This window comes from Sipha flava, unplaced genomic scaffold, assembly GCF_003268045.1.
Source record: "Sipha flava isolate LNK unplaced genomic scaffold, YSA_version1 41_pilon_pilon, whole genome shotgun sequence".
Lineage (NCBI taxonomy): Eukaryota > Metazoa > Arthropoda > Insecta > Hemiptera > Aphididae > Sipha > Sipha flava.
The window spans coordinates 474,383-500,550 of NW_020273144.1; the positions used below are offsets into that span (position 1 = coordinate 474,383).

General features: G+C 31.6%; 1 protein-coding gene across 6 annotated transcripts in view; it reads right to left on the minus strand.

Moving 5' to 3' along the window:
- The window catches only part of LOC112689049 (nuclear factor 1 X-type), a 124,123-nt gene that overhangs the window by 70,656 nt on the left and 27,299 nt on the right, over positions 1-26,168 (minus strand). For all 6 annotated transcript variants that reach the window (XM_025562546.1, XM_025562549.1, XM_025562547.1 and 3 more), the window contains exon 2: positions 21,387-21,542. In XM_025562546.1, coding sequence (XP_025418331.1) covers positions 21,387-21,542 — 156 coding nt within the window. The remainder of the gene's footprint in view (positions 1-21,386; positions 21,543-26,168) is intronic.

The window sequence follows — 26,168 nt, forward strand, 5'->3', positions numbered from 1 at the left end:
GTTTTGTAATTTTTTCTATACTTATATTCAAATCTAATTGTTAAATATTTTATCTAAAATAATGATTCATAAACAACGTGCTGCAAAATTAGCTTAATTCACGAACACCACGGTTACATGTCTAAATATTTACATGTCGTAAATACGCACACATCCCTCGTGCTAACCGTAATTATCAGTTAGTTCGATAGCTTTAACGACAGTTCTCAAAAATGTTTAGAACGATATTTTTTGTACACATTAAATTACAATTATTGCTTTTCAAACTTTCCTTATATGCACGTTTAGTAATTTTCTTCCGCGCAATCACCATGATACAATTCATTGTAATTGATAAATATAACCGGGGAAGAAAGATCGCACGTGATAATATATGTATGGGTAATAATTAGTGGAGCACACTGAGAATCTACACCTCAAAGCCGACTAGCCGTTTAATAATAAGCATATATATATATATATATATATATAGAGTCGCATACAATCGTCGAGGGAGAAGAGGTCTGACGGGTTCCTGACAAAAATACGAGTATGTACTACATATATATGGAAATACATAGTCATCAAAAATTATATGTCTACCATAAATTTTGCATTTTTATATACTATCTATATGTGTATCAAATTACAACATAATAACAATATTTTTTTTATGAAATTAATAATCATAACCGTAAATTCGTTCCGTCCATTTCTTTTGGGACCCCAATTCTACCATCGAATCATATAAATATACACTAATTTATATCAATAATTTTTATTACTTGTGTGTAATCTAAATAAAAGGTCTACGACAGTTAGCGGAAACGTTTTTTCTGAAACTCATTCGTACCTGGGCGTGGATATTTATAAAAATTATAATTTTTATGCTTTTAAAGATAACGGATTACACATTGTAAAACATTATTTACAGACAAATCGCCGAGACCTAGTCAATGCAGGTTTACGTAAAGAATATTAAGGTTCAGGTGCAATAAAAATATACCACAAAAATTATTACAAATATAACGCTTTTGCACAAATTGGTTTGTTGAAGGTATATCTAAGGACTTGATTTTCGATTGACCGATTATCGGGTGGGCTCACTATTAAGAAGTACCTATAAAACTCGATAACAATATTCAGGTGAAGAATAAATCCAAATTATAGTATACTTAGTAGACTTGAATCGAAATCACGTCGAAACTTATGTTTGAGAAGATAGATAATCGTAGTACAAAAAGGAAAAAACAGGCTCTTGGGAGTCTAGTAATAAAAAAAATAAAAAGTGAAAATCATAACGTTCAAATACTCGACGAAATATTTTATCATGTGATTATTAACTAGAAAACTTGTTTTTATAACCAATAAAGATTCTAAGAATGTTAAGAATAATCAATGATTAAATTCTCAAACGTATATCTTCCTATAGTATACATAATGTTGTCAGACAAATAATCTATACTTCAATTGAATTCATTATTGTTATAAATGTGGATTCAGAACGAAACGAGAAACATATTGATTTTACCATGATATGTATTTTTTTTTATGCCCACACGATTTCATCAGAATGTTCAAATTATCACATCGATAAAAAAATGTTCGTCCAGATGGTATTTTTTAAGCAGTAAATTTCCAAATTTTTTCTCAATAATTGCAAATAACTGATAAAAAATTAAACAAATACTAGAAATTTACGCCATACCGCTTTTTAACGGTTAGTAACACCATCATAAATCTCGATCGATCTAAAAGTCTTGTTCTTTTTAATATTGGTTTGGAAAGCATTAACAATAGTAGTAATCACTGATAAGATTTAGAAACTGTTTTCTTTAGTTTTATTTTGTAATTTTATTTATTTGCAATTTCTATTTGTAATTTTTCAATTAATTTACTTAGTTCTGTTTGTTTTAAAAAAATTCTATAATTTATTTATTTATTTACTTGCGGTCCTAATATTTAATTTAGTTGTTGTAATTTATTATTTTCTTTTCTTTGTTCTTAATATTTTTAATATTATGTTAAATTTTATTTATTGACAGTTAGAAAGGTTTTACTTATTATAAACATTTATACTATCAGGTAACCTATACGTTAGCTTTTCATGGCCAATTAGTAATTCATAAATTACTATCTCACATTTTTCATTAATGAAATTTACAGGTCAATTATGTCTATTATATTAATTGTAATATAAACTAATACGTCTCAAAATCTTAACTGTCATGCATACATTTTAAACCCGAGCTTAATACTTTTGTACACGAAAAACAAAATCCTGCTGCTATCTTATATTTTCTCCCGTACACGAGAGCAAGTAATTTATATGAACATATTCAAATACAGGAGAAAGCGTATAAATGAAATTTAACCTAGAGAACCCTCGAATTGATCATATAATATATGTGCGACGCACATTGTGCGTATAGTGTGTACGTTTTAAAGGTACGTTATACCCTTGGGTACAGAGGGAACGCAATCGAGGAAGTGAGTGGACGAGCGTGACTCGAGTAGAATGGGAAAGAGCTTACGGAAGGACGAAGATTGCGACGGATCGTATTAAACCGCGAACGCGTACACGACAACGTGCATTTTACACGAGCAACGCAGAACGCGTCGGTGTTAGAAGCCCGGAAAATGTTTCAACTGATTAACCCCTTTGGCCCGCCGCCGCCGCTACACCGTTTTTACCTTGATTTACGCGCTGACGCTTGTCGTCGACACGAGTGCACCCTTTTTATCTCCCGACAGTCTTCCTCTCTCTTGTTCGGCGCGCGTTTTAATCGAATTATCGAATTTATTCGCAACGGCACCGACGACAACGACGAAAACGACGACCGTTTGTCGAAATTCCCTGCAGAGATAGAGAGAGAGCAGACCAATATAGGGTACTGCGCTAATAAACTTTGAACCGCTTTTTATTTTATTTTATTTTTTGTAGTTGTTTTTTGTCGTTGTTGTCGTTTCCCGGTTAATTTTATTTAACAACCATTATCGGCGCGCAGCCTCGGGATTTCGGATGAAAATTAATATCGGAATTCGTTTCGGTTTTTCCCTTTTAATGTAATTAAAACCATTTTAAAACTCTTATTCACGCCCCGTTATTTATGTTACTCTTACATCGAATTAAAAACTTTTTAAACGCTCACTATTTACTACCACTAATGCAACTGCAGTACCTGTATAGTATATATATATACACACACACACTATATTTATACAACTATGCTACTAGGGAAAAACGACGACAAAAAACAAAAACGATACATTTTCAAACAAAAAACAATGTTCTAATTAATTAATTTAACAAACTATTGAATTAAGTTAATTAGTTATATAGTTAGTTGAAACATGGGCGCGGAGTCTTTCGCGCAGAGAGATTAACAGACTCATATATTTATATATAGATATACATACTTATCTCGCTGCTGGATTGAACAAGAGATACGTATAATATATCCCTGCTGCTGTTACCGAATCGTATAATACGTATAAATATATACTATGTACATTATACTTCTACAAAAGTGCTTTGAATGAACAATTAATTTGAACGGACTTTTATCAAACTAATTTTATATTATGCTAATTTCTTCGGTACAATTCAAAACTCATACCTCTCATTTTATCATAATTAACGATTGCTTTTTTTATGAATTTTTCCATTGGCGACAATAAATGTACTGTATAAACAATGAGTCAATATGTCCATATAGTGATATAGATACCAATAAATAATATAAAACAATATAATAATAAACAATAAGTAGACTTGAAATTACTAATCTAATTAAAATATTATTGTTATATTTTACTATAAGTAATTGGATTATGTAATCACGACTGTGTAATAATTAAAGCTGCCTATATAATTACTCGAAAATGCGTTCGATTGAATTTCCTGAAAATCTTGAGATCCAAATCCCTAAAACTTAAAAGTAGCACGTGAATTCATAAATCATTTTGAACGATTTTAAAACAGCACAAAACTATTTTCTCCCCAATCGGAATTTTTTCATTTGTTTCTAATGTTTTTTCAAATGGTAAATCGTTATCGTTACAACGCTTCGTTTCCGGTCGTTATTCGGTTGTATTATAGTGTTATAATGACGTAGTCAACATTTTATCGTAATCGTTCTCATCGATTGACGTGATCTTTATAAGTTTAACTGCAATATAAAAAATAAAAGCTGTACTTAAAATCTACGTGCCATCATTACGTTCAAGTTATTATAAAACGCGGAATCGTAAGCGATAAGAAAAAAATTCCATAGGATTAAATTATAATGTGTATATATATATACATAATTACTTAAATGACTACTTTATACATACACAATAAAATCTGAGATGATCGTCGTCATCATAAAAATAAAATACAAAGTATCTGCAGCGAGGTATTCTCACCCCTTACTACCAAACTATCGTCGCTGTAGTACATTTCATTTTAATTTTACCTTTTCTCTTTCCCGCTGACTTCCGACTCTCCTCCCCCCCCCACTATATCACCATCACCCTTGGATTGTTTGCGCGATGGGCAAAAACCCATTGGGATTAGTTTAGGAAAGAAATCTGGCACCGACCCGTCGAGGGGAAAAATCGGAGGAGAGACGTGAAAAGAGCTAATGAAGTCGTCGCCGTGAGGTGTGACCGCAACCGCAGCTAACCACATTCATTATTATTAACCTCGCCACCTTTGCCGCAGCAACGCAGCAATTGCCGGGCGTCGCCGCGAAATAGAAACCTTTAATTATATAATATACCGCGCGCGCGTCCCACCCTTCCATCGAAAGCTCGTAACTTCTTGGCTTACGTTCGAGAAACCCATAAAATGGTTATTTGTGCGTTCGCAAGATTCGAAGCTATGGCAAATAATATAATATATCTTATAATGTATCACACTGTATATGCTCGGTACGAATATAACATCGGTGCGGGTATATCAAGTTTGGGGGTAATTTTTATGCACAGGAATCGATTGCTTTATTTTTCGTTTAGATATTGCGTATAAATATATTATAATACTAGGACTTCATCAACTGCTACTTTGTGATTTACTTACCTGTACGTTCTCGTGAAAATGGATCGGAGAAATACGACGGATACGAACATCTTTACAGGCCGACCGCGGTGGCGTTTATATTTTAAACGATCGACGTCTGTACAATAATATCATCTATTTCGATGATTATCAGATTAGCCACGAATACACCACTGCCGTTTGGCACGAATCTGCCGACGGCAGCGTAGTGGCAATATCTATACATTTGCGAACGGCGTGTATGGATATTATGTACGCAAGGACATGGACATTTACCCTTGCACATTGTTGTTGTATACATTATATTATAATGTTTACATATTTTATAATACACATGTATATATTACAGTATATGTATATTAAATATATATATATATATATGCTTGATCTCTGGCAGCGTTCCGGTCTTTCGTTCGCGTATTGTACGATACTGAACGAAGACGGGGCCGCCAGATAGCTAATAACTCTGCACACTACATTGATCGTTTCAACCCTCTTCCTACCACTGCCACCCAGCGTTTTGTATACGAGATAATGTTTCCGAAAATTATGTGACCGTTATGGAGAAAACATTCGTGCATATATATAAATAAATATATGTACTCAGGCGAACGTTAGGCGATGTCACTGTAATATCGGCCATTCAGACGTCATTATTTTAAAGATATTGCTCCTACAAATCCATTCCGTTGGTCCGTCTCCTCCTATAACCGTGGTCGTTGTCGTTTCGCGTTTATTTGTGAGTCTTTCGCAAATAGTCGCATAATAGCCATGATAATGATTATGATAACAATAATAATATAGTATTAATAATAATACTACTGCTGCTGCTGTTATATATTACTAATGGGAATGGGATTTAATTTTTTCTCCTATTTTAATTATTATCTCGTGGTGCTCTCATCTCCCCATGATATACATCAGCCACATATGATGTAATGTGCTATGCATGGTGATTTCAAACCGACCCGACAGTGTTTGAATATAATATAACGTTTTCAGCTAACCCTCACGCGACTCATCGACGGGTTAATACTATCAGGGGGTTGAAAGCACTTCGTGTATAACGACGATGACGCTATTTTTTGTATATACAATCTACACGGGTCAAGACAACGTCATTGGTTTTTATATTTATCTAACCCAGTTACAACCTGAAAAACGGTATCAATCAGAATTTAATTTTAGCGAGCAATGATGTATTTGGTTCAAGTTTCACTGATGGAGAGTTGTGATTAAATTTTGTGGACAAAATAAAATACTGCTTCATCGTGCTGTACGTTTTAACGTTACTAAAAAAAAATTTGGTTTGGTCTTTTTTCCGTATATTATAATAAATTTAAAACAAATTCATCATTATCTACGATAACACTATTAGTATATGAGCAATCCAGCATATAAGTAATTTCAGTCTCAAATCTAACATCGATAATAATGTTTAATCACATTTATGGTGAAAAACGTTTTACTCGATAAACACTTTTTCACGTTGCTTCATTCTAGTGTTATAAGATCGTGTCCACGTAGAATAACCATTTGTTGTTATAACGTGCTTTCACAACCACGTTTGTAGTAACATTTTTTGAATATCCAACTCATCCAAATCACCCGTTATTCAAGTATATTTAGTAATCCAACCTCTTATTGATGAGATATTATATTATACTATGTACAATAAAAAATCATACATTTATATTATAATATATTAAAAAACTTTTAAATTTAAAAAATATTTGATAAATTAAAAACATAATTAATGATTAGATAAATAAAGTGGTTGTTTATATTTAAATATTAGGACTTATTTTTAATGTTAATCAACTCATTTGCACTATTATTATTATTATTTTTTTTTTTTTAGGCTTGACTTTTTATTTTTTTGGTCGTTTAAAATAAATATAATTGGTGTAAAGTACTTCTTTTTTGGCATGAAATGTTTATTTTTAAAAACAAAATAAAGGATTTTTTTTAAAAAAAAAAGGATAAAAAATGCCTGATGAGAAAAGTGTTAAAACGAACCTAATTTTTTGAAACGTTGCCAAAATGTTAGGTTGAAAACACGACGAATTTCACCCAAGTAGTGCTAAATTATGGTGACCCTCTCCTACCAAAAGTAATGTGAAAACTAGACAACTTGGTTTAGAAAATAACTGTAAAGAAGCACGTCCCCGGTTGTTAAAAAAAAGAAAAAATAAAACAAAAATTTAAATCACTAACAGGTAGATGTCTACCATTTGCAGAGCAAAACGGTACCGTGTTAAATTTCATGTTTTCCTACCCGGATTTTGGCAAAGCATCAACAAAAATTCAGTGTGTTATACGTGCTTATCATTTACGATTATTCAGTTCAAAAACAACGGGCGCAGAAGATACGTGACAATTTTCACACGGTGTACTTGTCCCTTATAGCTAACCAACTGGAATTTGCTTACTACTCTACAATTATATTTTCCATAAATATATTGCGGTCATATTAATTTTTTAAAAGGTTTTATTACTTTTAATTTTAAGTTGGACAAATATTAACAATGATTTCTATACTGTAGGTTACTTGGCTTTCTTTATTCACTAATTCACCCCGAACAAGCACACTAAATGTATGTAATATTATTATTTTAAATCTGAAGAATTAATATTATTTCAAAATTTCATAATGATTCGAAATGGTTCATATTATAACTTAATTATCTCATAAATAGCTTTGAGATTTTAATTAAAATAGTGTTTTTTATAATAATAAAATAATTCATAATATTGTATATTAAAAGAATATAAGCCAATCATTTTACTAGAAATTTTGAAAAAATGTTCCTTTCGAAGAATATATTTATGGCCACAAGAATATACCTAAAAAACCTACATTATTGTAATTGTATATTATAATGGCTTTTTGTTTGCAATTTAATCGGAAATCTACAGTTTTACTATTTATTTCACAAAAATGTACATAATATGAGTAATTTATTTATTTTAATAACTAAAATTTCTGAGCATAAAACACAATCGAACATTTTTATTTAAATTTAATTATTTTCGAATTGAAATAAATAAATTTAATAAAATGTATATTTATTTATTTAAACGAGACGATCCCAATGTATAAAGCAGTAAATAATAGGTAATCGGTAATTCAATAATGAATAATCGTTAAGAAAAAAAAATACAGTAGTGGTGAAATAAATCATTACAGTAAATACATAATACAATTTGATTAATTTGATTATAATAATAACTAATAGTTTAACGTAACTCAAGAGACACTTGATGTTTAAAGGGTTCTAATAAATTACAAGCAAAAAATATCGGTGTTTAAAACATTTAAAAATTTCATAACCCGAATAGATGGGGGTGGTTATGGGGTAGATAGTGTGTAATTATATTTCTGACGCAGAATGAAAAAAATAGTATTAGATATAATGGCATAAGCTGGAACAACAAAACTTTAATTTTTGTAAAAATTCTGGACTGGTATATATTAAGCAAATTGATAAAAATAATAATTTATGTGTGTATGTATACATGGACGACCTAACGTATGCGCATTACAATCTGTTATAAAAAATAAATTCACATAAGCCAATCAAGATGTCTTCACTATAATATCCTCATGGCTCACACACTCCAGTCTGATAAATGGACCCTGATAACGATAATAATTAACCTCTTTCCACTATCCCTGCAGCAGGTAATGTGTAAAACTGCAATACACGTGACAAACCCTAACGGCCGTTCACTTAAATTATAGCGCACACACCATTGAACAATTGTGTGCAGTGGTAGCTTCCTTGACCACAAGTCTTATCAGGCCCTCATAAGTTGCTTTTATTACATTTTCCGCGGATAAAATATATTTCACCGGCTTAGCGGTTTTTTCTTTTTCCTCTCCCATCTTTCCACCCTCGAACGAGCCGGAAAGGGGTCTTAGTTAAGCGCCGGTATGCTGTTTAACCGTATCCACTAAAGTCTAGAGATATAAGTATGGTATCACGTGACAATGGCATTCAGTCGTTTCATAATCTTTTAACGTGGTTTTAATGAATTTTGATTTTTTAGTTTCATTTTAAAACATCAATATCATTCTTAAATGGAATACTAATTTAAATAAAATTTAGAAAGTATCTGATTGTATTATGTATATATAATGAGTCCGATAAAAACTAAAAAATGCACTCAATGTGGTGCTCAATTAATTTAAGTTTAAACATAAACTTGTCAACAACATATAAATTTTATTACACATACGAAAAGAGTAAGATAAGAGGAATAATAAGTTAAACGATTTAGAATATATTAAACACTATTATAGTATAAACTATTATAATATTCTAATATTATTAACAGTATGTCGAGCAATGGGTTGTCGATTATATTTTGGATAGTATTCTCTCTTAACTCAATGTCCTTGACCCGTAATCGAAATATTTTCATTTATTCCAAAAAAAAAAAGACATAATGCTCATGAAAAACAAAATTAAGTTCATCAAAACAAAGAAATTACAAATATGAAAAGGTATGCATAACTTTTATTGAATTAAATTACTCGTATTAACGAAATTATTGTTTTTTTCTTTTATTATACCAAGTGTTCAAATCCTTTCGACCAATCGTTATTGTTCGCAGAGTTAGTACTCAAGCTGATTGAACGTATAGGTGAATATAGTATTATATTGTGCTCGTTTCGAAGCGTTGAACAAAACTAAGGTATATAATCTTCGTTTGTCGGTTAAAAAACGGAGTAGATAAACGACGACAAATAATACGATAACCGCGGCGGTATCATATCGATAAGTAATAGGTACACAATAGAGGTGTATAGCGATCAGGTGTATAATATTTAGAAAATCTGTACACCTATACGCGTATATATATTTAAATAATATTATAACCTTCGAGAAACACGCGCGTAACATCTTACGTGTGTAATCGTGACAACGTTTAAATCGACTCCAGTATTATTATTCGTATACAATCACTTGGATTAATAATAATCAATACAATAAAACATGTACGCATAACACACAAACACATATATGGATCTAAATTTTTACGGAATTTAAATTACACGATTAACACTTCTAACACAAGGTAATAATATAGAATGTGCTTCAATTTGAACACTGGAAATACAACAATGAATCATATATGCCCATTAGGAACTTATTATACATTATTTTACATATTAATCCATTGTCGAGTTGGCGGAGTCGGCGTTGACTGAACGACAAAGATGACAAGATGACGGTACAGCAAATATATTGCATCTTAGGGATGAGCGCACGCAGAAAGTATAATGAACAAGCGAAACAAAATGAGCTGATGATCGATTAGTGGACAAAAACCTAGAGATCCCAGGTTTCCTGTTGACAATGTTTTCTATTTTCCTTTTGTCTGGTTTTTGTTTTCGCGCGCGCCTCCGGTCGTACTCACCGGATTCAACACGCGTAATCGTGGAACCGTGATCGCTATATGTACTTACACACATACAGACTTATATGTATATGTATATGTATATAGGATATACGGTTGCTAACTTTGGATAATTTTTGGTCGGAATAATATAAAACAATTGGAAATATTTTGGACCAACGCCAGTCGCGTATGCGCGCAAACAGCCGGTAAAAAGTTTGCAACTTTAAACCTAATAATGATTTCGGCAAAATCCTTAACTTTCCCTACATATGACTCGGCTACGTGTCTAATAAATATACATCGGTATAGCTGTATATATGTACTGCACAGCATTTATCATTCTGTCTGCACCAATTAATATAAATATGTACCTATAACAATATATAATCGCAGAGATTATAAATAAGCACAAGTTTATCACTGTTTTAATTATTCTTTATATATACAAAATAATACAAAGGATACATGAGCGGCGTACGGATTTTCGTATTTTGGTGTAAAATAAAAGTTTTACTTGTTCGTATCATTATATCCCGGCGCGCATTTGGATAAATATAAATTTAATTAATCAGTCAGCACAAAGTTATATTGAAAATTTTTTAACAAATAAAACCGTAACGCCGCACGCAAACCATTAAAACATATATTTGTAGATGTTATACAAGTTTAAAGAATTTATAAGAATGGAGACGATTGTCCATCGTTGAACTTAGTTGATTATTTAGTAACATAATATATGTTAATAAAATCACTTTCATTTTAATGGGACATTGATATATTCACTTTTATTAGTTTTAAATATTTTTTTTATTAATATCTGTTTAAAGAAATAAAAATGCATCAAACCGGTTTTTGACCTTATAGATCGAACGTCAAATTTGAAATAACTACAACACATACGATCTTAACCAATATTGTATCTATAAAACGTTTAATGTCAACAAATGGATGGTTTCCAAATATAATCTTTAAAATGTATCATAACAATCAATAATAAAGATTTTCTCGAATAACTAAATGTTGGTACTCACTTATAATAAAAACCTCATGCATAAGTGTTAAAAATAAAAGTATTATTCACCATGGTGAATAATTAGGGATAGGTATACATAAAAAAAAATACAAATTTAATGATAATGATTTTAAAAGGTTTTGAAATAAACAATCATTATATTTCAACTAAATATTACTCCAAAAATGTTTTAATGTTATGATTTATGAAGACAAAGAATATAAAAGAATATTATCGTTATAAGGATTACCTAAATTATAGACTCGAAGAATTTTTCTCTGTAACTTATCAAATGGACTTTATAGCGTAGATCATGGTAAAACAAGATAACTCCATTAAGTTTTTATACACTAATATTGTCATTTACCAACTTAAAAACAGGTATATTCCTACACATGCAAGTAGAATTTTTTCCAATAAGTATACAACGGTAATATATTATATCGAAATTATATGTTATACACACCATTCACTTCAACAAACATATGCACGTGTAAATGTTTTATACTTAAAACAAAATGTATACCAGATGTTTTATATAATTATTATTTACATCCTATAAAATGAAAAATTACTAGTCAAGAAAATATAATATAGATGTTGAAATGTATACTGCTGTATATACAATTGGTGAATAAAGATGATAATAAAATATTAATGGACTTATACCAGCTAGTATATCAACTACACTATAATATAATAGTATAATACAATGATATAATATTGGTGGACGTTTTATATTGTTTATGAATTAAACTTATCTTCAACCCGTGTCTCTACATTGAACGCACCCTGCACACAATAATAGTTTAGGAAACATCATTGTTTAGATCAGGGGTCTTCAACCCCCGGCCCGCGATCACATTTTAAATTTAGCATTTACATTTTCTAGTTCAATAAAATTATAACAGTTAAGCTATCGCTATCAGAAATATGTGATAATATAAATTGAATTACCTACCAATATATAATTATTATTGTCTGTTGGTTCGTAATCGATTGTGGAACGAGCACAATATTCTCCTTTATGTGTAAAAATTTAAATTTCATACTTTTTCTTCGTAATATTTGTACATTATGTCGGTGAGTAAAAAACGTAAGATCTTGGATGAAAAATGCGTTTTTCAAGAAAAATGGTCCAATAGCAATTTTTTTAAATTATTAAATTTACTAATTTGTAATTTTAAATTTACCTACATAATTTTAAAAATTGTAAGAATAAAATTGAATTTTTATATATAATACATGTTTTTACAACGAATGTGGCCCGCAAGATTTAAAAAAAATAATATGTGGCCCGCTGCTTAAAAAGGTTGAAGACCCCTGGTTTAGATAACACGTAGTTGTCAGACCTCTATGAGTATCCCCAAATTATTATTCAAATTATATTTCACAACGAACTACAGTTATAACATACACATAACAGTATAATATTACTAAATTCACATTTATGACGGTATTCTAAGCCTAAGAAGAACAAATAGCCATACTGGATGTATTATATTTATTTTCCGGAATGAGTATTATAATAATATCGAATGCGAAGACATAAAATAATATAAGCACATGAAAAAAGTAAAATTTAATTCAAATGGAATTCTTCTATTGTATAAATGAAATTGTTAGAAGAAAACAAAAAAACGTAGATTTCTATCTATTCACGTTATGCGTGAAGCGATAAATCGGGACAAAATTATTATACTACCTGTAACCATCGAGATTCACGAATAATAAATAATAATAATAATAATGTTGTCACTTCCTATAATATAATAATTTAATATATGTTTTAACGTTTTACATTTAATTATAATTACAAAAGAGGTATAAATCATCCAAATCGATTAAAAACTAAAATGTATAAAATTAATATTTTTATACTAATTAACATCCGTGAAAATCAATAACAATATTATTTAATACACTTTTATCTGTGGAAATTTCACATAAATAAAATATAAAATATAAATACTTATAAATCATTGAGCGTCACTTAATCACATTCGTTTTTTTATAAACTTTGTTATATATCGTGCCAAACGATTTTCATTAAGTTAACGTAATTCCGTATACATAGGTAAACGGCAGTATATTAATTCAGTGGATTGCGAGTTAAATAGAATATTTTTTATACTTTATAAAATAAACTTTTAATACTTAATTGGTTTATGAAACGACTGAATACTAATTAAAGAATTATACCATATTAGAATAATTGGTTAGTTTAATGACAAAGTAACAATTTGTAACAGAGCTTAAGTTTGTAAATAAAATATTTGTTAGTACATAAGTACATCATATATATTATAGTGTAATTTATTTTAGTAAAACTGAAGTAATGTTGCCTTTAATTTTTTTTTTCATAAGTGGCAAAGTCGAAACACTCAAATCATCAAAAAGCCAATAGCAGCATCGTATATACCACCCTTCAGTCGTTATAGAGGAAAGGGTATTTCACAATGTATACATATGTATGTACACATTTATGTATTCTATGTTTGTATATGCGTGCGTGCTTACGCTTGTGTGTATGAGAAAAAGAGAGAGAAACAGAGAGTGTTTATGTGTGCAAAAACAAAATGCATATAATCCAAACAAATGCGGCACATTAGAGTCAAGAGGGAGGGAAAGATTAAAAACTCGAATAGATGTATAAATAAGAGAAACGAGACACATGCGACTGTCGTATACACATACACAAGGCGGATATAGCCGGGGCGGCATATTTCTTACGTCGTCGTCCCTCGTACGAGAACAATTTCGGAGGTTTTTCACCACTAGAGAGAAGAGACGCTGCGTGCTCCTCAGACAAGCTGTTTGCAAAGGCGCCTTTGGGTCATTTCACCCGCAAAACGGTTATTTTCCTGCGCCACCCGCAAAGAAACCAAACAGATATATATAATAAAACATTCTTCTTTTATTTATTTATTATTTTGTTTTTTCGCCATTCTGTCCAAGAGAGCATATTACGAACGCGTATACCATATAATGCGATACACACACAAAACGACTTTTACCACAAGGGCGACTTTTTAACACACGACCCTTCACCGACGGCAACAGCAATTAGTAGCGCTTTTACGTTTTGGCTTATATGATGCGCCATCACAGGGCTTGTGCTCTAAGTGTAACCATATTTCGTCGCCGACGATGACGACGACTACTGCTACGCAATAGTGTAGGGGCGTTATTCGTACACGCACGCACATATACGAATTTATATATATATATATAAGTACTTGGTTTTGTATATACGATGGATTTACACACGACCGCTGTATACGTAAACATATATCATGTTGCGAATACTCGTTGATCGGTACAACCGCAGCAGTAGCAGCCGAAGAGCAGTAAGGGTCGTTAGCGTTGGGTATGTGTATGTAGAGAAGAACGACATTTTATCACGGTCGGGCATAAATCGCGCGAGCAAATGTGCTGCGGCGGACTCAAGTCGGGAGGCTTAAATTTCCCTTGTTTCGACAAGACATGATCGCGTACACGGCTTTTAATTAAGTGGAATTCGGTACTGCAAAATACTCGGCGTCCGACCTCAAATACGAAATAACAAGTTTTAATTAACACGCACCAAATTACAGATAAGAAAAGAGAAAAGACATTGATAAAAAAATTAAAACCAACTAAAATATGAGCACATTGTACATTTTTTTTTTTTATCTGAAACGTGAATCATTATATTATTTAATCCCTAGGCAATGCTTATAGTTATCGTCTAAAAGTTCTATGTTTAGTTCTACACTTAAATATTTAGTTATATTAATGCAGTTATTTGTGAAACAAAAGCTATAAATATAGTGTAATTTATTTTTATACCTACTTATAACGTTTTGCTAATGATTGAATGAAAGCTTATACATACATCGCGTTTGAGACTATTTTAAATACCGGATTTAATCAATTTGATTTGCTTATTAAATTCACTTATGTAAATCATGTAAATTATATTCATACATATATTTATAATATATACAAATTATAATCAATACTTGGATATTAAGAGATAGGTACTTATTATAATGGTATTATAAAAACTGGTTAGAAGTTAAAAAGTTGTGTTATAAAACATGAAGTATTGCAAACCATTTTAAAGTCACGTTTCTGCTTCGTAGTGCATCAAACAATTATGTAAATTTAATTTGTAAAGAATAACAAATATTAAGATATGATTTCAATTGATTGTATTTACATACATTTATTTATATACTGCCACTGTAACCTAGAAAATGAAGTAATTACGCTGCAGTGTACAGAATACAGATTGTATAAAATTAAAATTTATTATTAAAATAAAAATATTTTATTTGATCTATTTTATGTGCTCTATAGGAAATACTTCAATTGCTTGATAAAATTCATAAAATATTTGCTTATAAGTATATGTGTCTAATAAGATTCTTTGTAAAAAAAAAAAAAAAATGTATACTAACAAAGACATTACACTTTCTTTTACACAAAAATGTTTTGATTTATAGAACTGCACTAATGTAACAGTACAGTGTACAAAATAACTTTGTCTTCTTTTTAACTTTATAAAAACTTATTTTAAGCAAATTTATTTAATAATATAAATTATGTTGAACAGTAATAACTGAGAAAAATAAAGAAATCTATTTGAAAATGAAACGATTGCTTTCAATTGATTTTGACAATTTATTTTTGGTACAAAAAAATAATCAAAGTTTCGAAAACGAGAGTGTGTATATAGTCTTCGGGGCGTGACAAAGTCGTGGCTTTAATCAGTATTTTTTCACGACAGTCAAGCCCCTGTCGACTACAACAACATGCGATTAATTTAAGTGCATGGGATGTCTTAACGCGATTTATACTTTCCGTCTAGACAAGGGACGAAATTCCACAGACGCACATACGCGCGCGCGCACACATACACACACATTCAATATATGTAAAAAAAAACCAATATATATATTAATAGGTCGTGATCACTGCATAGTCATCATCATCATCATCAGAAAACCAACTACGAAACCAAATTAATGTTCACGATATAATCGTAAGTACAGGAAGCATCGTTTTACAATTAAAAATCGTTTATAACCGTATATAAATTTCATCAAGTCTTCGCTGCCTGAACCTTGGAAAGTCGCCCATGGGTATAAATGTGCATTGCGTATACACAATCCACGCAGAACGGTGCGCGCATGTGTTTTAACAGTATATTTATATTAATATACAAATGTAGGTATGGTGCATAATATGCGAGCGACCATAGGTCATGGATTCTTACAAGATCAGCAAAGCGTTATTTCAATTTCCTACTTTAGGAACAAAAACACCACACATACACACACACACACACACACACACAAACACACACGTACACGTACACGTTCACGTACACGTACACACACACGTACACACATACACTCACACATTCGCATAAACGCTATTTTACTTTCAACGAACGACACGGTTATTTTTCGTTCAACAACTTTAGACCGGCTGTCCAACGATTAATCAACTTATATTATAATGTATGCACACGTGCGTGTCGTATAGTGTATAGAAGAATAACGTCCGAGCCGGAAACACGATGTACTTGTCTTGCGTTTTGCTAGTGCATACTGAATATATATAGCTATAAAAAATGTATAGTGCATTTTATGATATAATATGGTTTTCTTTTTTGTTTGGACCGAATAAACGAGGTATGCGCGGATACGATGCCGCCGCAGCAGCAATAACAGTGACGGAGGCAATGCGAAAAGGTGCGCATGCACACATATTATTATACTCAAACGTTAAGATAATAAATATTATAAAAAAAATTCATAAATTTTATTTTTCACAGCATGCAATATACACAAATACGATTTATACGTGCATGGTAATTTTATATGCATACTACGAAAAGTAAAAACACGATACTATTTTATCGTTATCGAAAGGATAGAACGCACCACGGGCTAATATTATTGAACCATTACCTATTCATTGATCTATTGAAAATTCTTTTAATCGGAAACTTTTAGAGATTATTTTTTTAATCAATACAATTTGGGTTATTAAAACCTTAAAATCTTATACAAATAAATCATTAATCAAGTTTTTTTTTTTCGAGTTTAAAATGAATTTTTAATTTTTATAAAGTAATGTAAAATTATTTATAAAATATTTACAATTTTGACATATAATATTTCATCAATATTCTCAACGTTTTCTTTGTTTAATTAGTATTCGTATTTAATTGAATATTTTGAAAAGTAAATAACAAAATAAACAATAAAATTAGTGAAATGCCCAAAACTATTAATCTATAATATGATATACACCACATAACGAAGAGTTATTCAATGATAATATTATTATATAGTTCGATATGCCTGCGGAATACGTGACGCACTTTAAACGAGAATACAACCAAAGACGTAGACTTGTTCACGTGCTATATAAATGTATACGTCGAATGCCATTCGAACGTAGATTTTCCACACGTCGCCAATTCCGGATCGTTTCTCAACATTTTAAGTCTCGTACACAAGTCCTATTACTAAGGATGGGCAACTGGCGAACGAATCGCGTACCATTTAGATCTGGCCCGCGTTATATTTTGATATCCTAACACTGTGAGGTTTAACAGTAATAGTTTAGTTGTTGCTTACTAACCGGCTAGATTTTGAAGGTCTATAAACTGGCCCTTTCTGTGTAGTAAGTTAATGTATCATCCGTGCTATATACTATACGCCATCCGTGCAATGATGTTCCGGACAAAGTTGTAATGCGACCGTGCCACGGAGTGCGTACAATATGAGCTGCGGCCACATGTATTTTTAGGCGCCCGTCGCCGTCTCTTGCATGACGTGTGCGAACGGTAATAATAATAATTATACGGATCGGACGGTTGATGAGTCTACTGCCCCGCCCGGAGCGTGCGCACCACGAGACACACGGTAGCGGCGGTGGCGATGGCGGCTGTAGTTATTCTCAACGCGGCGAAAGAGGAGATTAGAATCGGAATTGATTTGTAATTTTTTTTTTTTGTTTTAATCTTGGTAAATTTATCGCCTTCTCTTGTCGACTTATCAATCAGTCCTGTGCATCACAATATAAGACGATGTAGGTATTCGATGGCTGCTCGTCGCTTTTCCGAGCCCGGCGACGTTCATCGTTCTAAAAACAACCCGTAGCCATAAAAAGTAATAGTCCGAAGATTTTCGAACGCGCTCGCGTAGTGTTGTCTATAGTCCTTCTTCCATAAATAAATACGCCGCAGCCGGGAACTCATTATCCAGCGTTGTCGTTTCGTATGCATGCCGCATCCCACCGTAATATCTACCTACAACATTGCAACTCGTTTCGATGTAGACTAATATACACTATTTAGGAACGGGGGACGGGAGAAGTGCGCACCGGATATGCTGGGAATATGATTTTAACTTCAAAACGCTGGAAGATACTATGTTATGTCACCGTCACTAACCAGTAACCCGGCCTAAACAAATAAGAATGGTCCGTAAAAATTGTGTTTCAACTTAAACATGTTTATAATATATAATATGGATATGTTTAAACATGTCCATAGCAAAGTTAAATGATCGAAATCCATCAACGATGATAGTGTTTGTGTTTGCATGTTTTGTGCATATATATATCTAAAACATACATCTATATATATAGTGTATACACTCGATATGGATATTTATGTACACATGTAATGAAAATGGCATGAATGATTTCACTCTTTGCCGAAGTAAACAAAAAGAAATGTATCGACAATACAATTTGTATAACGTGTGTTATTTTAAACTCAAGTACTGGCCAATCACTTAATATACTTAATACTTTTTAAGTTCATTTTTCTTCGTTAAATATCTTTCCTAAAATCCATACATACCACTACTATTGTATATTATGTATAATTATTAAATATTTAGTGAGCACAATATAATCGCTCATATAGCATAAATGTAATTTACGATTTCCATCAAAGTATAAACACACGAGAATATCATAATATCGTGTTTAGAGCTTCTCTGCATTTTTATACATGTTAGTGTGTTGAAAAAGAAGATATGTTTGTGTTACGATAATACCTATGTCACTCGCAAAAGAAAGGTTATCGTCATCTGTTTTTCAAAAACCTCCGGCCAAAGGATTAATTTTGTAATGTTGCTATAAGTGATTCATATCTCCATCACCTCAAACTATATTTCTTAGTTATATACGCACGCACAGACACACACACACACTTGATCAGGCATACCACGCGCTTCAGTCGTTTATTTTTATTATCATGATTATTATACTATTTTATTCAGACAACTCATTCGTTATCCGGTTGACACTAAGCGAAGGTATACTTCGGCGGAGGTGAACGAGTTAACTGCTGCTGCCGCGTCGTTCGTTTCAATGTTATACGAAAAAAAAGATTCGGTACGCGCGCACACACCATCGAAGCACATACGCGAACGACCGTCGGTGGGTTCTAATTTATGGAGATGTTTTTTCCATCCAATAAAAACGAGATAATATTGTTAATATTAATACTGTTTTTACAATGAATATCATATTGTGCAAACAACAAACCATCTTCAATACGCCAAGCTGCACCAATGGAATATAAATGACAAAAATGTGTTTATTACATTTCATATAGAGATAGGACACTATAATTAGAGATAATGTACTATTACTATTAACTTAGCATTGGCACAACATATACTAGTATTTATATAGGTATATAATATTATATTAACTTTTTCCTAAAAGATAAATCATACAAAATAACCTATATCTAAAAATCTGTATTGTATATATATATATATATATATATATATATATATATATATTTCCTAAATCAAAAACATAATTCTAAATGCAACAACACCATAAACATACTTTATAATGATAAAACATTCAACTGGTTCATTATGCCCGCATGCAATACCGTGAACACATAAATATATACGAAAAAAGAAATACTTTTATATGAATGTATGAAAATCGAAAAATATCCCTTTTAGTTCCTTAAAATTTCATCGATACAAGCACATATAAAAATCTCAACAGTGTAACTTCCCTCAAAATAAGACTAGCTATGTTGCTTCAGATTTTATCATATATTATTTTATTTAAAAATACAAGGATATTCGTTGGATCGATGGGTGACCAATTAATCATATGACAAAAATATGACTGCTCATCGAACGCTACTGGACATCCTTCAAACCAGTTAGTAGATAAATATCATCAGAGGAAGGATTTTTGATGTGATACCTAAATAAGATTCAGTACGAAGCAATATCACCGAATGATCTAGTCAGGCTACAACCGTTTTATAACTCATAACCAAAATAAAGATATTTTCTAATAATAATAATTATTGTTTAACTATAAAAGTATTTCGTCTATTATTTCCGATGGAAAATTGATTGCAATCGATATTTACAATATCATATATTTTCCATTGTTAAACATTTAAGAGGATTTGTGATCGGAAATTTTCGTTCCAAATTAGTTCAGAGATGAACTTCGTCCAGAATAAAATTAAGTTATCGCACCATATACTAGGAATTTGATGATGACCACTCCTGCACAAGCCAGGCGAATAATATATAATAAAATGACCTTGAGCTGAATGAATCAAACAGGTCGATGTTGCAGGACATTCAAAAACACCCGTGTATGTGTGTGTGTGTGTGTGTATCAAGTATAATATAATGATAAAACGTACAAGTACATCACGAGAGTCATCGTTTATATTAATGTTTTATTTTTCCTTTATTTTTTATTTTTGTTATAGCTTTTATGTATAAAGAGATTCATATTTTTACACATACGCCTCCGTCGTTGCCACAACCGCCACCTGTAGTTTGACCGTTGCAGTGGTTACAGTGGCATGCATGCTGGTGTGGTACGAATATATATTTGTTTAAAATCATACATAATATACAGTAATGAACTCACCATAAGCTCTTCTTTACACCGTCTCTCCTCTTCGAGTGACATTCGTTTTTCGTGTTTTTTGAAATACTTGCGTTTAGCGGCTTGCAAATTGAACCACGTGTAAGAGAACGCTTTGACATTTGGCAGCAACGCCTCTATGAACGGGTGGAATTCATCCTGCAAAAATTAAAATACTAATCAGCAACAATGATATAGTACCATATTACTATACACCGTTTTTTTTGGACTTTAAGTGAAAAACCTTCCCTTATGATCTATTAACATATTATACGATTCGCCCAGCTCTAGTCAAGCAACAGTCCTGAGCACGTGGGTCGATGGCAGGAGGAGCTGCCAATTCGCATTGCACCGCACTGGGTTAGTGGGAATAGCGCACGTCGTGATCCTCCGACACCCGGTGCCAACCAGACCGTTACAGTCTGCCAAACGTGCACACTACCGTGGTCGTGGTCGTCGACGTTGTCATTGCCATGACCCCGTTGGCCAAGACTTCTTATGCAATTGGCATAGTGTATCGGTGTGTGCAGTCTTACTGGAGGATACACGTCATATGTGTGCACTACGTACGTATACAAAGACACTATATAATATCGGAAACTGCCAAATTATTTCGACTTTCAAACGGGTTTCAGCCAACAGCAATAGTAAACAAACGCACGAGACTGTTGTTTACAGTAATTTATTGGAAATCATCCTGTGGACGAGTTCCTCGCGTTGGCAAACATTTTTTTCGCGCATTAAGTCCAACTTAAGCCTAAGTGGATCTGTAGATTTTTAAAATTTGTTAATAATCAACCGAACATCTCCTAATCTAATACCTACCGCATACATTTATTTATATATAAACATATATATGAAAATATTTAATAATCGAGCCGTATATTTGCAATAGAAACACGTTTGTCATTTAACTGCGCACGCACGGTAGTCTGTCAATCCGATTAACGACGCAGTATAATTATTAATCATAGTTCCGTGAGAAAAAAATCGCATAATAGGTCATCAGAGAATAACGCAATTGGCAAAACAATATGTCGTTTGGCAAAAAACACGTACAACATATTGAAATCGTATCGACGACATATTTTGAATTTAAATTCAGTAGTATAATATTCCGAGCAAATAATAATTATTTCAGTGGCATTTCTTGTATGGTTAATAAACAACTGTGTAAATGGTTAAATTCAACTTTTCTAAGACAGTTTAATATAAATTGTAATCTAATATAATACTAAAGTATGTTTAGTATTAAGAATATGTATATTGTATATATTGTGATATTATTAAAGAAGTTACATCTCAGTATTCACAGAGGAATACTTAATATAAAAATGAAATTATAAATTTCGATTCAAACTATGAAAAATAAGATAAAAGGATTATAACCACAATGGAAATTCTGACGGAAATTTATTTTAAAAACTGATAGAATAGAAATGTTTTAATTCAATTTTTCTAAATTTACATTTATTTAAAAATTTCGTTTTTATTATTTAATAACACTTCACCAAAGATATTCAGTTATAGTTATCAAGCTTATAATTTTTGTATCACAGTTATCAAGTTTTTTTTTTTTTTGTTAAGGAAATCTATATAATTTAAAACCATGAACATGTGCGTATACCTATATGCTTAATTTGAGATTTAATATCTTTAATATTCAGAGTCTCTCAAAAATATTTGAATCTTTTTTAGACAAGTATTTTAAATTATACACAGTCATTACATACCTATTATAAGAATTGTTGTAGTATTGAAAAAATACAAATTCGAATATTAATACTTATATTAAAATAATTAATGGAGAAAAAATAAAACACCATTAAGGTAGTACAATAAATTAAAAACTTGATTACATAAAAATCAAGCATTTCAACAGTCATAATGGAAAATACCGGGCAATAACAAAAAAGTAATCCCGCGTAGCTTGCCTACGACGACGACGTCCTGTTGGTCTTTCATCCTGGTGGTGGTTTTTAACGCAGTCTCCGAGCACATGCTAGTTGAAAATCACAAAAAAACACACGCACACTGCGTATAACAACTTACATGTGCGATGCGTTTGAAAATAATATTTTATACATATGAGTATGTATATATATTTATATATACATATATTGGTATTCTACACGTGTTAGAAGTTAAATGAAAGTCTGTCGCCTCGGTACACAGATATTTAAACCACTGTTGTATCTGTGTAAAAATAAGAACGAGTTTATGTTTATATATAAAAAAATATATAATTTTTCATAATTAACGCATACCGTTTCATGTGGCACATGCACGCAATTCTATATGGAGTCTATAACTGAGAAAATAATAAATCCAATGACCACATGTAATGAGACTTGCGAGGTAACCACGGCAACCGAAAATGTATATACACGTGTGAATGCGATATAAAATTTATAATTTCAAGATTCGGGAAAATATCTTATTATTGATTAATTTGTCTATTTATATGCATATTATATACAAATACGTTTGTTTATTTTTTAGTAGCTATGTTCTACAAAAGTTCAGTAAAGATAATGTCATATTTTCCTAAATCAAACAGAATATACATAAACATCTGTTTTTTTTATTTTATAAATAGAATACGTTTTTCACATAAAACTATCTTATTAATGTTTAATTGTATTATTAAATATATATTTTAGCAATGAATATAAAGTGTGTGAATAGTAAACATAAACTAATACAATCATTCAAGTGTTAAATTTAATTACTTTTTTGAACAACAAGTTCATAATAAATAAAGATATTTTAAATTAAAATCATAAAATTCATAAAGTAACAAAGGTAAATAAAATTTTATACACAACGAACAAATAAAGTTTTTAGGGATATTAACTGTTTTCTATTAAAGTTATCAACTTTATTATTGACTGTAAATGATAAAATATTGTAAAATAAGTATAATCAATTTAAAAAAAAAATAAAAAAAAATGTTGACTAACATAATATGTACATCGAGATTTCTAGGCACCTAATTGTATCTTACACTCGACTTCAAATTGGTCATAGCTTACTTCTTCACCATTCTTCTAAACTTAACCTAAACTCTTCCCCTATCTGTACACGACATCTCGATGAATCGATATGCGATTTTGATCACATATTTTTCAATTGCCCTTCTCTCATCAATAGTGGACAACTCTTTTTTTCTTTTCTTTCTTCTTTTAGCTATATCTCTACCGATTCTAACCTTTTTCTCAACTCTCGACTCATTCCAATAATTCATTCCCTTATACAGTTCATTCATACCGCTAGCTTTCTTATTTAAAGTTAATATGTAGTTCATTGTTGTTTGTAGATTTTATTAATTTTTTAATTTTTAAACATATCATCATATCGTAATCGCTTTGCTGTAATTATTTCTAATAAAAAAGCAAGTTAATTAAAAAAAAAAAAAATAAAATGTACATGAAAAATTTAACTTTTTTTCTTAAAACTACTTATTACGAATATACAAATATCAATGAAGATTCAATAAATTATTTAGTTTTTATTAAAAAAAAAAAAAAAAAAAAAAAAAAAAATGTCGTTTAAAGTATACAGCAATGACCCAAACCCACTCTTGACGATGCACAACAAATTAAATATACTATATATTAAAATAATACTCATATTCGTTTTCCCTACGCATGAAACAAAACAGCTTGAACGATGATTTTTTTTTCGTTCGGGGCACGATTAATGTTTTCGCATGAACGTATATTCTCGTGCGAATTCTTGAATATCAACGACCAAATACTAATTTGCCAATCTGTAAGAGATCCAACCTAACCAGTTTGGAGACCACGATCGGTAAACCGATTCTGCGGAATTTCTCTGCGCACGCGTACGCCGACAACGGTCCACCACGGCGTCAAAGTGACACATCGCGTTTCGTTCGTGTACCACCAGATCTCGTGAAACGATGATCGAAACGGAGCAGTGAAAAAACAAAACGCGATCAATTAAAACTCTCAACGGAAACGTAGTTTAGATTTTGATAAGTGTCACAAACCATTCAACTCTATAACGTGTATACTACAGGAATATATACTGAATATTGTACGCTCGGGCAAATTACACAGGGGTAGTGTGCGTATAATTGCGTGCATATACTACGAACGTAAAACCAAACGAATAAAAGCGAAAATATTAAACTGCTGCGGAGGCGGCCAAAATATACAGCGGTGGTAGCGCGTCTGCGAGTGGTTTGCTTCGCGTTTCGTTTCGGTCGTGCCGCAACGACAGCCCTAGTCTATATATAATATATAAATACACACGCACCGCGGTTCACATACGTTTCATATGCGATATGTACGTACGGTATACTTGGCTGGGTATTTTTGAACGGTTCTAACACGCTGCAGCAGACCACGATGAATCCGCTGGATGTCGCGCGCGCGCGCGCTATTTATAAAACAACCGACTGTGACGGTGTACGAAGCTTATCCGTCAGAGTTCTTGCATAACCACCGACCACATGGAATAAGGTCGACGACCTTGTTTTCTCCTCTCGTATATGTGGAGAATAAAAAAATAATAATAATAATAATAATAAAAAAACGTACACACGCACATACACCGACACATCGCGAGATATTATATGCATTTTACACGGGACACCCACATTCCCTGCGGAGATCACTATGCGACGGCTACGACGACGGCGACGACCCGGGTAACATGATACCGCGCTTGATCGTCCGAAGAATGCACTCATATTAAACTTATACGCATCGTGTACGTATAAGTATAATCTCCTCGCGCAAACTTCTAAAGTGCAAT